The sequence below is a fragment of the Trematomus bernacchii genome, unplaced genomic scaffold, assembly GCF_902827165.1.
Source record: "Trematomus bernacchii unplaced genomic scaffold, fTreBer1.1, whole genome shotgun sequence".
NCBI classification, from domain to species: Eukaryota; Metazoa; Chordata; class Actinopteri; order Perciformes; family Nototheniidae; genus Trematomus; species Trematomus bernacchii.
In genome coordinates this window covers 1,906,064-1,918,897 of record NW_022987840.1, presented here as the reverse complement: position 1 = coordinate 1,918,897, position 12,834 = coordinate 1,906,064, and the positions used below count along the sequence as shown (strand labels likewise).

Sequence of the window (12,834 nt, the reverse complement as noted above, 5' to 3'; positions counted from 1 at the left end):
TGGCCGAGGCAAGAACTGAAGTCACACCTGTGGACTGTGGTTTGGAAATAGCCACAATCTTTTAGAACAAAAGTAATGAATTAATACACTTTTATCACCAACATCATAATTCCCTCTTTGATTATTTCCACTAATGTTTCCATGTATTTCCATTTAATCTAATTTAATTGTACAGCCACTTTAAGGCTAATGGCCAGTGGACAAACCTCTGGACTTGAATGTACCTTGGACTGCATCCATTGGCAAACAGACAATGTTACAGACAAAGTAACCCAGCTGTTAAAAGAATAACGGACAACCATTTCTTATGCAATGCGTTGCTTGCAAGCTGTACTTTTGTAAAACTGATCTCAACCACCTTTTTTTATAATATGACCCATTTTTCTCCATCTGTGTAACAGGAGTGATGGATATTCATTAGCAACTGGCTGCAGAGAAATGGAGGAAAAACCAGAAAAATATTATTAGTCTACTCTAGAGACATAGATGCAAATGTTTGGATACAGCACTGGGCATGAGGGGTCCATGAGTGGTATAATTAGTTGAAAAAGATGTGAATCATATATTATGACCTTTGCAGTCACTGTATTTGCACATAATTGAACCCCTATAGGATATTTTGAAACAACATGTTCAACAGCAACATGATAAACACGCCATCACTTCTGTATCATGAGTTATCTTTTCTGAGAAGCTTTAACATCTTTATGGTGGCTGCCATAGTATAACTAATTAGATGTTTTAATTTGATAAATCACTCATTTGTTTGTGTTTACTTATTATAAATGTAATGATAAAACACCTCAGCACTGTTTAGGGTCAACCTACACATAATGTAATGCAGGCCTCTCACCTGTTAATCACTTCCTGTCCCCTCACAGATGTCGGATCGACGAGGAGGTGACCCACAAGGCCTGGCTGAACCGCTCCAACATCCTGTTCACAGGGACAGACAAGTGGTCACTGGACAAGCGCGTGACGCTGGCCAACAGCAACAACAGTGACTTCTCCATCCACATCGACAACGTGCAAATATCCGACGAGGGGCCTTATACATGCACCTTCCAGGCCAACAACAAGCCCCGCATCGCCCATGTCTACCTCATCGTCCAAGGTGAGCAGCTGAGTGGAGGCCAAACAGGAATCTGTAATAAATGTTTCCAACTGCTGGCTCCTTTCCAAAAACGATCCAGAGCCTGCAGATTTGATTGCCAAGGCAACTGCTAAATAATATATGTGTGCACCGATGTTAGTGTAAGCAGCCTTTGACAAAAGCTGAATGGCTTAATTGGTAATTCATATGAGCAGTGCTGTCTATTGAATATGATTTAGGTTTGACTTCAGGGGAAGCAATTAAGATTTCCTATGGTTACATTTCAAAGTTCCTTTTCTGGTAAATCATGTCTAAATGTATGATAGGAAACTTAGTAGTTACTGTTTTTATGATGTTTGAGTATCTAAGGTTGGTATTTATGGTTATATCAAACGGCAAGTATATGATTCAGTCTGAAAGCCAATGCTTGTGAGGCTACAGCCATTGGCGGTTCTAGGGGGGGGCCAACAGATTGTAATTACATTTTTAAAATGGTTGACACAAACACATTTTTTGGATTTCTTGGGGCAAAATGACTTTAAACTGAACAAAAAATGTTTAATTTGTACCGCAATAAATGTTCCCCTCTCCTCAAATAACTGGCCCCAGTAAAAGTGGTCTCAATCCGCCACTGGCTACAGCACAGCCAGTCTAGTGCAGGTGACAAATCACATTCCCATTATTTCCATGTAGCCAGTTAGGGTTACTTGTCTGTATAAACAGAAAGATATGCAGATGGATGAGGGTGTGTGTGATGGAGATGAGATACACAGGGGGGGTTTTCCAACTGCCTGACTAAATAACTGACAATTCAGGACCGCGACTGAGGCTCAGTCATCAAGTCAGCAGCTAAGTGAGTGAGAGTCTGGCTGATCCTGAGTGACATGATGTATGGGCGCAGACCTGCCCAGAGGATGGGTCTCAGACCTTTTCCTCCTGCATGTGTCAATTTGCATGCATATTTTCGACTGTGTGTTGGGCAAATTGCACGAATACATCACCAGGAGAATCAAACTTTTAACTGGATATATTAGGCTGTTGGAATGAAAACACAAGAGCTGGCTCACAGCTTACAGGTGGCGGAAACAATGTCAGCTGCTTACTAACAGAGTTTTCACATTGCACTGCAGCCAAACAAACACTCATGTCTGCAGGGTGCAAAGCTTGGCACAGATGACCATATACCTAATTCGAAGTCGCCTGCAGTTCCAGCCCTAGCTTGGTATCTCACAAAATAATTACACCCTGAAGTCAGTGCATCAAGCAGGAGCAGCTTCAGCGCCACTCCAGTCTGTGCTTTATCGCTGCAAGTATTCAACTCTAGTAAGATAAAGAAAAATAGGATCCTCGGTAGATGCGTTGCAAAAAAAAAAAGCAATCTCAGGGCCAAGCTCATTAAAATAAATGATAATGGGCCATTTAAATTCAAGGGCCATCTTGTTATCAAACTAACTACATGCATAGCACTTCAACCCTTTGTGGGTTTGGGGCAAAGTGGTCATTCGACTTAAAAGTAAAAATTCACACTATCAGTTCGACACATTTTCTTTTTTTTCTTTAAAGATCAGATCTGATTAGATTGTATTGCCCTTTGCAGCAAATTACAATGCAGTGCATCATAAGTAGACGGACAAGCATATTGTTGCACAGTTCAGTAAGCACTCAGGCACAGATCATTAATCAGCTGATTGCCTCTCTGTCTTAGGTGCAGGGATTTGCATTATACTTTAAACACCTTAATAGGCTGTAAGGGCATATCTCATCAATAATGTATGAAATGAGAGGGGATTTTGAGGTCATATTTTAATAGCATGATCTTGTTTTTCAGTGCCCGCCAGAATCGTCAACATCTCGAAAAACGTGTCTGTGAACGAGGGAGAGAATGTAAACCTCTTCTGTCTGGCGGTGGGTCGGCCTGAGCCCACCGTCACCTGGAAAGACCAGAAATGTAAGCTACCCCTTCCTGTTTGCTTGTCTTCACATCCAGAGATCTCTTGTTTACAGCTTCACCTTTATCTCCATGCCTTCACATTCATCCCTACCCCGGGTCTGCCTTAGCGCTTTTATTTTTTTAACCCTGTTTTTCTTCCTAAAGGCTTATCAGTATTCAGCTCATATCCACATCTTTATCCCACATACCTGTGCCATAACTCTTAAACCCAGCTGTTTAGTCTGTCCTGATCCTACATTTATACTCTCCGCATTTTCCCAATGTCCCAATGTTTTGTCCCAAATAACCACACATTATACCTAATTATCCCCACCGCGCCACCTGTAATCATCAGCATCTGTCTTCATCCACCCTGTCAGCTGGCATCATGAAGCCAACCTACGCTAACAGCCCCTTTTTGCATTAAATCATCTATTTTTAGCTTCCATCATTTTGGGGAATCATAATGAGTTGAGAGTTGTCAGGCTGACGGATGAAGTCAAATCCATTTGATTTGATCAACACAGCATTTATTTTATATTTGTTCCCGTCTTTGTCACCACTTACGTCCAAAGTCGGGAAAATAAGCATTACAGTGCCAGTGGAGATGACATGTTTTTATTAAATGTAATGGCAGTGCTGTGTGAACTGTTTGACACATAAAGACATTTTCCATGTACTGAATATAACATTAATCCATGACTCAATATTCCTGAATGTGTTTTACTTGCTTATCTCTTTAGACTTCGGAGGCTTTTACAATTCAATGTTTGCTATTCAGTTTGGCTTAAATAAACAGGAATACATTGCATATTGCATGAGCTCCATGAGCTCTTTGTTGAAATATGAACTAAACTGTATTTCAGGGTTCTTACGGTCATTACAAACCTGGAAAAGTCATGGAAATTCAAAATACTAATTCCAGGCCCTGGAAAAGTTATGGAAAACAATATTTTTCCCAAAGTTTTGGAAAGGTCATGGAAATGTGACTAAAATTGCATCAAATATAATTTATATTTTAGCTAATCGCCGAAATAGTAATACTATAATGATAATAAATACTGTATCGTGTAGTAATGAAACGTAAAATGTAAAAATATTTTGCTGGTGAGAGATTTTAGTTGCTTTAGCCTGTAGAAGCGAAGCCTATTATTTGATTTGTTTTAGATAGGCACAACATGTTTCAGACCTTATTTTCCTGTTCTATGTTCAAATAAACCATTTTCAGTGGTACCGCTGAGACAGAGTAATGTTTTTGGTCATGGAAAATTAGGTATAGGTCATGGAGAAGTCATGGAGAAGCATTGGTGAAAAAGTGTATGAACCCTGGTATTTGCTCTGTTAAATATGGCCATGTGTGTGGAGAAAAGTCCAAAATATCTTAGATTGAACTTTTGAACAAGGCAGATGAGAGATTTATAACAAAACAAGGGTTATTTAAGACTTTTCCATATTCTGAAAGTCAAATAATGAACACTTTGTAAGGAGGGTGTTGCATGGATGTCACAAAAGTCACGGTTGAATGCATTTCTACCTCACAACAGTATTGCCTGAGTTGCAGCTTGACTACAGCGGCAGAAGCACAGATCAAATGCAGCACCGAGACAGCAATAATAAATAGGTCAATGCGAACATCTTGTCAACAAGCTGTGATTATACTGTTGGATGAATAAATGCGCAACCTATACTGTACTGCTGTACTCACTGATAGCTTTGGGCTTGCTCAGAGGTCTGTTCCTCCTCCGCTCTCCCTGGTTTGTCCCTGGGATAGCCTGTTGTGTGTGCAATGTCCTTCTCTGCACAGTACAGTGTTTGTGAACCTACACAGTACCTTAGGCAGGGGCAAGCCCGTAGAGATCACTGACACCCACAAATACATGAAGTAGAAAAGTAAAGCATGTACAAGCACACACCTGCAGCACACCCACAACCTTACATCGCAAACTCTGCGCGGCTGCTCTCACTTGCAAGTCTACAGCATTTCTCCTCTGTCAGCAGTAATCTTCCCTCTCAAGCCACCCCCACCATCTCAAACCGCCTCTCCCGTGTCCTCCCTCTCTCCCATAATAGCCCCACAGCTTGCAGGGAAAGAGATAGGGGATGCATTGCTATTCCGTGGGAGTCTGTGCAACCAAGCCATCAGTTGCAGGAGACCAGGGGCGGAGGAGAAAGAGAGGGAGAACTAGCCCAAAGAAACAGCAAGAAGCTGCCAGCCATCTGTCCCCATTACTCAGAGACTGCATAGAGAAGCTGCAGCGAGGGGGGGGGGGTTGAGGAGAACAGTGTATGTTGAGGTTGGGTGGAAAATCTGGTGGTGGTGAGGTAAGAGGAAGTGCAGCCCTTTTGAGGCGAGACAGAGACCTACTTAGAGCTTTTAAACCCTTTGCAACTTGTCCACAGTTACCAGAGTCACATACAGATAGTTTCACTTCTCTGCACTGAGGTCTGTAGGCACTGCCTTCTTCCTCATTTGAACAAAGATCAGATACTATCTGTTGCACCCATTCACTGTCACTGGCATCCATCAATTGACAGACTCAAAGACATACGGTACAGTTGTGTCTTATTTAGTTAAATACACCAGCGAATAAGGGCCCTATCATTTGATGTCCCATCTGTTAAAACACACGGGCACACAAGCTTAGCATGGACGGATGGATGGATGGATGGATGGATGGATGGATGGATGGATGGATGGATGCTTGTGGTAGTGAGACGAGAAGGAGGAATGCACTTTCACTAACAACTTGATTATGATAAGCATAAAGAAGTATATGCCTTTGACAATGAGTTTATAGGCTGTTAAAGGATGTGGGTGTTTGTGTGCATCCACAAGCTTGAATCATCAGCAAAAGTAGGATTGAAAAAGGAAGGTAGAGTTTGGCAAAAGCTAAGCAGTCAGCAGAGCCAAACAAATCCAGAATAGAGATGATTAAAAAATCAGTGTGTGTGTGTGTGTGTGTGTGTGTGTGTGTGTGTGTGTGTGTGTGTGTGTGTGTGTGTGTGTGTGTGTGTGTGTGTGTGTGTGTGGTTTTATATACTAAGTGGACTGGATGAGGGACAGGTGTGGCTTGATGAGAGAATGCATTGCAGGTGCGCAGCTTGAGTGTGGAAATCTGAAGATTGGAAAGCGTTGCCAGAAAGTTCTCACAAGTTTATTTATCCACTCCTGCTGATATTTGAAAAAGAAGAAAAAATTGATTCACCACAAAATATTCTTGTGCTCTTTTTTTAAATGTAATGCTGTCTATTCTAATTAGTTAGCCATTTGAGGCCTCCGTTTAATTACATTGCTCTCATATTTTGTGAGCACAAGACAAATGTGTGTTTAGAAAGCCAGAAAAGTATGTTTTGCTTCCTTGCTCTACACTTCAGTTATCAAAGAAAAAAGCAAATCGTTTTGGAGAGGAGAAGAATTACGCTCTTGCTCATCCTAAACATCTGGATCTTCAGTTGTCAGAGAAACAAGCTGCAGCACCTCCACTTATGTTCACCGAACTGCAATGGAAAAACACAGATGTATAACATGAAGCAGCTTCAGTCAATGTTTTTGTTTTGGAGAGGACAAGACGTCGGCAATCATTCGTCTACCGGTAAATTCCTTCTTGGTCAGGCATTAATAAAAACAAAACAAATGTAATTGTTTAAAAAATGTAAGATAACCCGTCTGAGAAAACTGAAAGCTATGGACTTAATTTTAGCAGGTGGCTTTTCTGGCTCAAGTAACACACCATTTCAGCATTTTCCTCGTCTGAAGGACAGATTTGACAGACTCTAAGGACACCCATCCATCTCTGTTTCAACCCAACAGACCTCTCTGCCTGGATGGTCGTTTTTGTAATGGAAATGCATAAGAGGAGCCGAGAAATCAAGTGCACTGATGATCTATTGAAGCTCAAAGTGCTGCTGTGGAAATAGAGCATGGTGTCACTGTAGGGCAGGGCTGAACCCATGATCCCTTTTTTCCCTTCCTCTCATTCATGTCGCCCCCCTCTCTTCTCAGGTGCAATCCAACTATCTCTGGTGGTCAGGAGTCAGGCTACTTCAAAAGCCATAAGTGGTTGATGGAGATGTATTTTACAGACCATTGTAAGGGTGCTAGAGGCCGACTCCAGTCAGATATCATCTCCCACCAAAGTGGAGTAAAGGTGTGCCATGCCTGTCTAGAGATCTCAGGGGGATGGAGAGGGAGGGAGAGAGAGAGAGAGAGAGAGAGAGAGAGAGAGAGAGAGAGAGAGAGAGAGCTACTTTGCACTGTCATATTACATCACACATGGTGCTGAGGATTACAAGTCCATGAAGGAACCATCCACATCAAAACCCAGCTTGACATCTCTCTGTTTCCCTCTTCACGTTGCAGTTTTCTCCTCTATCTTTATATCTGTGTATCTGTCTGACTGTCTTGCTCGACATCTCTTGCAAATGACCACTCTCTGTGTATCTGTAATGCGCTCTCTAGCGCTCGATTGCTCTCATTTTTTATTTTATTTTAGCTTTTTATTTCTTGGAAGTCATCTGTAACAGCCCTGTGTGTTCTCCAGTGCTAGTTGTCTGATTCGATCTATTTCTCCACTTTCCCCCCCTGCATACCGCCTCAGCTCGCCCCCTCTGGCGAAGTTGGCTGCTCTGCTTACTTGACAGAGATGTCACACGAGAACTATATTTATTAAACTAATGGAATGAATGAATAACATTGCACCCACCCCACCTCATCACCCAGTGCCCTGCACTTTCTCGGGTGGCAGGAGCAGACGTTGACGCTCGCTGCTCAGCCGCTGCCGCAGCCGCAGCAGCTGCAAATACTCGTTTCCAGCTCAGTAGCCACACTAATAATCCTCCAGTATAATCTCCAATTAGAACCGCCGCGCTAATCTCTGACAGGAATAATCATGGCGTTTAGCGTCTTTTTTGTGTGTGTTTGCGTCGGTGTTGCTCACAAACGTGCTCAGGGAATTTTATTGTGTTTGTGAGGGGAAGTAAAGGTCCACTGACTGACGGTGGTTGTGTGTATGTTTAGTGGGCTTTGAAAGGGGAAAGTGTGCGGCAATTTAAGAGCTGGATCTCCTTGTTAGTAGTGAGATTATGTATTATGTCGTGTTCCACAGTCTGACTTCTTTAATGGGGTAAAGGGGAGAAAAAAAAAAGACCTAATGGTTTTGGAGGCTGTGGGACAGCTGGCTTGCAGGGAGGAGGGGGGGGTGCACCCTCACTCTCATTCCTCTTCTCTCTGCTGCTGCCGCCGATTCAATAACACCCCCAACATCAATTCCCTCACATGAAGGAGCAATAACTTGTATCCTGTCTCTTTGACTCTCCCCTCTGAAGAGATGTTGTGGCTGTTTGTCGCCCCGAGGAAAAAAAACTGAAAGTGCTAGACTGACTAATTTGGTTTTGGGGCACCTGGGATTTTGTCAACATCAAATAACAGCCAAATATTCTTCTCAATACGTAATGTAGTGAACGGGTCATCCCTGTTGTGTCCACTGCCTGGAAGAAATACTTACAATCTCCCCTGACACTATACAAGAAAATGGTGTTAGTTCTGTCATATCATATTTACTTACAACATGTTTATCTACACAACAATTCACCAGCTGGCCCATTACTTTAATGAACCAAGAGGCTTGAGGCTCTTAGTAAGGATCATGACACAAATATGTTTATTATTAATTTCATGTTGTTGTTTGGGTGGTCCAAATGATGAATAATGATTCCAATCAACCCATTGTAATTACAAGTTGACAAAGTGAGAAGACATTATTCAGTTCATGAGGTCAAACATGGATTTTTACATTTTAGATGTATACTTGCCTTGTGATACATCATTTGCTAATGTATATCAGGATATCGATTTCCAGCATATCACATATACACTATGTCAATATTGGAAAATGTACATCTAAATATAGATTATATTGTTATCTGATATGTATTGGTGCCTCCCCCATGGTCTTAAAACCATCTGAGCTATAGGTTTGTCAGTCCCCCCGCCGCAGTATCTCAAGTGGTCAACCCTAAATCAGTACCCGGAATCACCTTGCATTTGATATATACTGACCCCTTGACATCTGCCTTATGTCCATAGATGGGCTGGTGAGTGACGGGGAGTTCCTGGACATCACAGAGATCAAGAGGGAGCAGGCCGAGGACTACGAATGCATCACCAACAATGGAGTGTCTCCACCCGATCAGCGCAAGGTCAAGGTCACGGTCAACTGTAAGTATCCCTCTCTGCGCCTCACAGCATCCCAGTGGTGATAATTCAAGTCACACTGGACCTGCTGTGTAATAGCACAATGATGTAGTCATAATATATGTTAATATGTTAGTTTCATTATTATGTATGAGCTTATACATCTTAATGTTGCTCTCACCGGGGGATTATCAACCTTGTTTGCAACCCTGTGCTGGCCCGACTTGACTTCCCGGTGAAGGCAGATGTATACTAATTGCTGCCTCCCTCCTTCTGTTTCTCCATTGTTTTCTCCCTCGCGTTTCCTGCCAGACCCTCCCATGATCACAGACATGAAAAACATGCCAGTTCATTTGGGTAAAACGACCATCTTGCGCTGCGAAGCCATGGCAGTCCCACCAGCCGCCTTCGAGTGGTACAGAGACGACCACAGGTGAGACAATACATGTTTTCTCTCCATGGTCTATGGTCCTTACCAAGGTGATCTTGACACACAAAATTAAGTCTCCACAGAGTCCAAAATCCATCCAATGCCAGCCTTCAATTTTAGTTTTGATGTTTAAAACTTATCTTCTGAAATGATGATAGTTGTGCTCAAGACACAGTGTGGGGGCTGTAAGTTAAGAAGACTAGTTTTGCCCTAATTCACTCTGTGAATACTCATTTTAAATGTCAAAAAAGCTGATCACATCCGTGTTGTCATTAACCTTTAGGTTTTTGTGACGTTGATTGGACAATGTATCAGTGCAGCAGCACAGGAGTAACAGTGTGTCTGGTTAATATGTAGCTTTTATGAGCCTCAATCAAATCATTGTGTTGCACCAATCAGTTGCCTGCCAAAACAAAAGAAAATATGTTAATGACAACTGTTAAACTGTGAGTTCAGTGATAAGAGAGAAAAGGAGGGAACAGAACAGACCAGACATTTAACCGGCGGAAACTCATTAAACTTGGCCGCAACATCAAATCTTTGCAAAACATATTTTTTCCCTTCAGACATCCATACCATGGCTGCTGTCTTTTTACCTAACCTCTGACATTTGTATAGGTCGGAGATAATCATGCATGGTTTTTGCCATCTCTGAAGAAATATTAGCTGGTTGGAAAACTATTTGCTCTCTATAACCCACACATAATCTCTCCATCCGAGTTTATAAAAGGTCCCAGAGAGCGTAGGAAGAGTGAGGATGATTTGGCATCAGCCAAGGTAAGATGCAAAATTACTTAGACAAGCCTTTGTCAGCCAGAGAGAGCTGTTAATAGAGTAAAATGGGCCCCTGCAGGAGGTCTCTGTTATTTATGGACTGTGAGACTTCACTATGAGTACAAGGTGAGGCAGAGCTAGAGTGTGGGGGGGGACTGTGTGGCAGGGAGAGATGTAGAAAAAGCCTCTTATGCGGGCTGAGTCACTAGGTGTGATTTTTTTATGTTATTTCCCTTTTTCTGACACACTCTTTTTTTCCCCCTTTGCTTCCGCTCCCCCACCTCTACCACCCAGGCCGCTAGAGAGTGACAACACCTTGAGGATCAAAAACGAGAAGACGCGCTCGCTGTTGCTGTTCACCAATGTGACAGAGAAACACTTTGGCAACTACACCTGCTTTGCCTCGAACCGTCTTGGGGCCTCCAACGCCAGCATGCTGCTTTTTCGTAAGTTTTCAAATAGCAAGAACATTAGAACGCTCACATTTATCACATGTGACATACTCCCACAAAACGGTACATATGCAATGACACACTGTTTTTCCCTCTGCGCCCTGTCTCATTTTTACTCTGCACAGCATTTTCTCAGCCCTCTCCTCCCTCCCTCCCTCCCTCCTTCCTCCCCATTTTCGTTATTCTCCGCCCCATTAAAGCTCTGCTTGCCTACATTACCGTCTCCCTCTCTCTCTTTCGTTCGTTCCCGCTCTCACCCTCCATCTCTCGTCCGTACACATTCCTGCATGCACGCACACTCGCTCGGATCTGTCCTGTTACCCAAGAAGTTGTCATTTCTCTCCAAGCCCAATTCACATTAACCGTCCCCAATGAGCGATTTCCCTTTCATTTCCCTTTTACCCCCCTCCACACCCACACCTCCCTTTAGTGCATTCAGCATTACCATCTTAAGTGAGTCCTTCATCTATCCCCTTTCTTCTTTCATTCCTTTACCCATTATCTCGGCCAGTCTCCCTTCAATGACTCACTCCCTCGTCAGACCCATACATCTTCCTGCTCTCTTTTTCCACCACCGCTGCCACTTCTGTCAGACTATCTCTCCATCATCTGTCCTTCTGCCTCCTCTTTCCTCCCTAATCTCCTCCTGCCATCATTAGAACACAACAAACCTCTCTCTGTTATGGTCCAGGCATGGAAAATCGGAGCATAATCAGATACTTATGTGGCATTTATTTTCATAAACTGTCCCTCACTGTCATTGTCTCTGCTGACTTTGTTGTTATCCTTTTGTACCTTGGTTCACTATTTTTAAAAGGTACCTCATGTAGCACTTTCATGTCAACAGCCCACTATCACATCAAAATTGGCACATTATTGTAATTATCCTGAACAAATGATCCCATTACTGAGACCATTGGCAGCCTGTACTAGCTCTAAGTATACATTTTTACTGTACATTATTACATTACAATTTCGAAATCTACTAGATTGCCAATGGCCCCACAGAGGAAGAGGTGTTTTTACATTTGTCTCACAAATTATGATGTAATTTTGTGCGTCTCACACCATTTTTTGAGGTTTTACTTGAATAATGTTGCCTTTTGTTTTGCTTTCTAGAGAGCCATTATCGGAATTTAATGGCTTTTTAATTTAAGATGCGCCATGGCAACATACTGAATTATATAACTCAATAGGCCCTTCTCTCTGCGGATACTTTGTCAGACACAGGTGTAGCTAATGAAATTAATAAGGGTTGCATTTCATTGAAGTGTCTCAGTGCCAGAGTGCTCATAATGTGTTTTCTGGCTGACTGGATTAGATTTCTGGCACACATAAATCAAATCAGAGCCATAATAAATGTTATTAGTTTTACCTGTGTTAGACAAGTCAAAATGTAAACCATGAACACGTTAACTCAAGCTTCTCATCACTTTGTCATTTGAGATAAACCATACACATGTGACTAAATTAAGAAATTCAATAGGCCTTTCTCCCAGTGTCAATTTAGACGTAACAAATAGGTGAAACTAATCACATTAATAAAGACTGTGTACCTCTACTACAGTATGAATGCAGACTCTGTGCCTTTCTGGCCCAGCCATTATTAAAGTCAATAATTTCACCTGTGTTTGACACGTCAAAATGTCAGCTCTGAAAGCCTTTAACGTGTAATTAGCCAGCATGTCATGGCTTTGAAACTTGATATTAATATGTTACTAAATCAGGGAATTCAATAGACCTCTCTCACGGTGGTCATTTAGACGTGACAAATACGTGTAACTAATAACATTAATAATGGCTGTGTGCTTGTACTGTGCATGCATGATCAGCTGCTTGCCTTTCTGATAACACTATATGAGACTAATGTAGAATGTTAAGCTATTGGAATATGGGAAATGTTTTTTAAATGTCTACACCATATCACAGATGTAATACACAGGCCTAGTCTTTTGTTTACAA

The 12,834-nt window shown here is 42.2% G+C and overlaps 1 protein-coding gene across 1 annotated transcript in view; it reads left to right on the top strand.

The window, feature by feature from the left end:
* The window catches only part of iglon5 (IgLON family member 5), a 94,040-nt gene that overhangs the window by 76,036 nt on the left and 5,170 nt on the right, over positions 1 to 12,834 (top strand). The window contains exons 3-7 of the mRNA XM_034153364.1: positions 882 to 1,114; positions 2,922 to 3,041; positions 9,109 to 9,240; positions 9,529 to 9,649; positions 10,715 to 10,866. Of these exons, the coding sequence (XP_034009255.1) occupies positions 882 to 1,114; positions 2,922 to 3,041; positions 9,109 to 9,240; positions 9,529 to 9,649; positions 10,715 to 10,866 (758 nt within the window). The remainder of the gene's footprint in view (positions 1 to 881; positions 1,115 to 2,921; positions 3,042 to 9,108; positions 9,241 to 9,528; positions 9,650 to 10,714; positions 10,867 to 12,834) is intronic.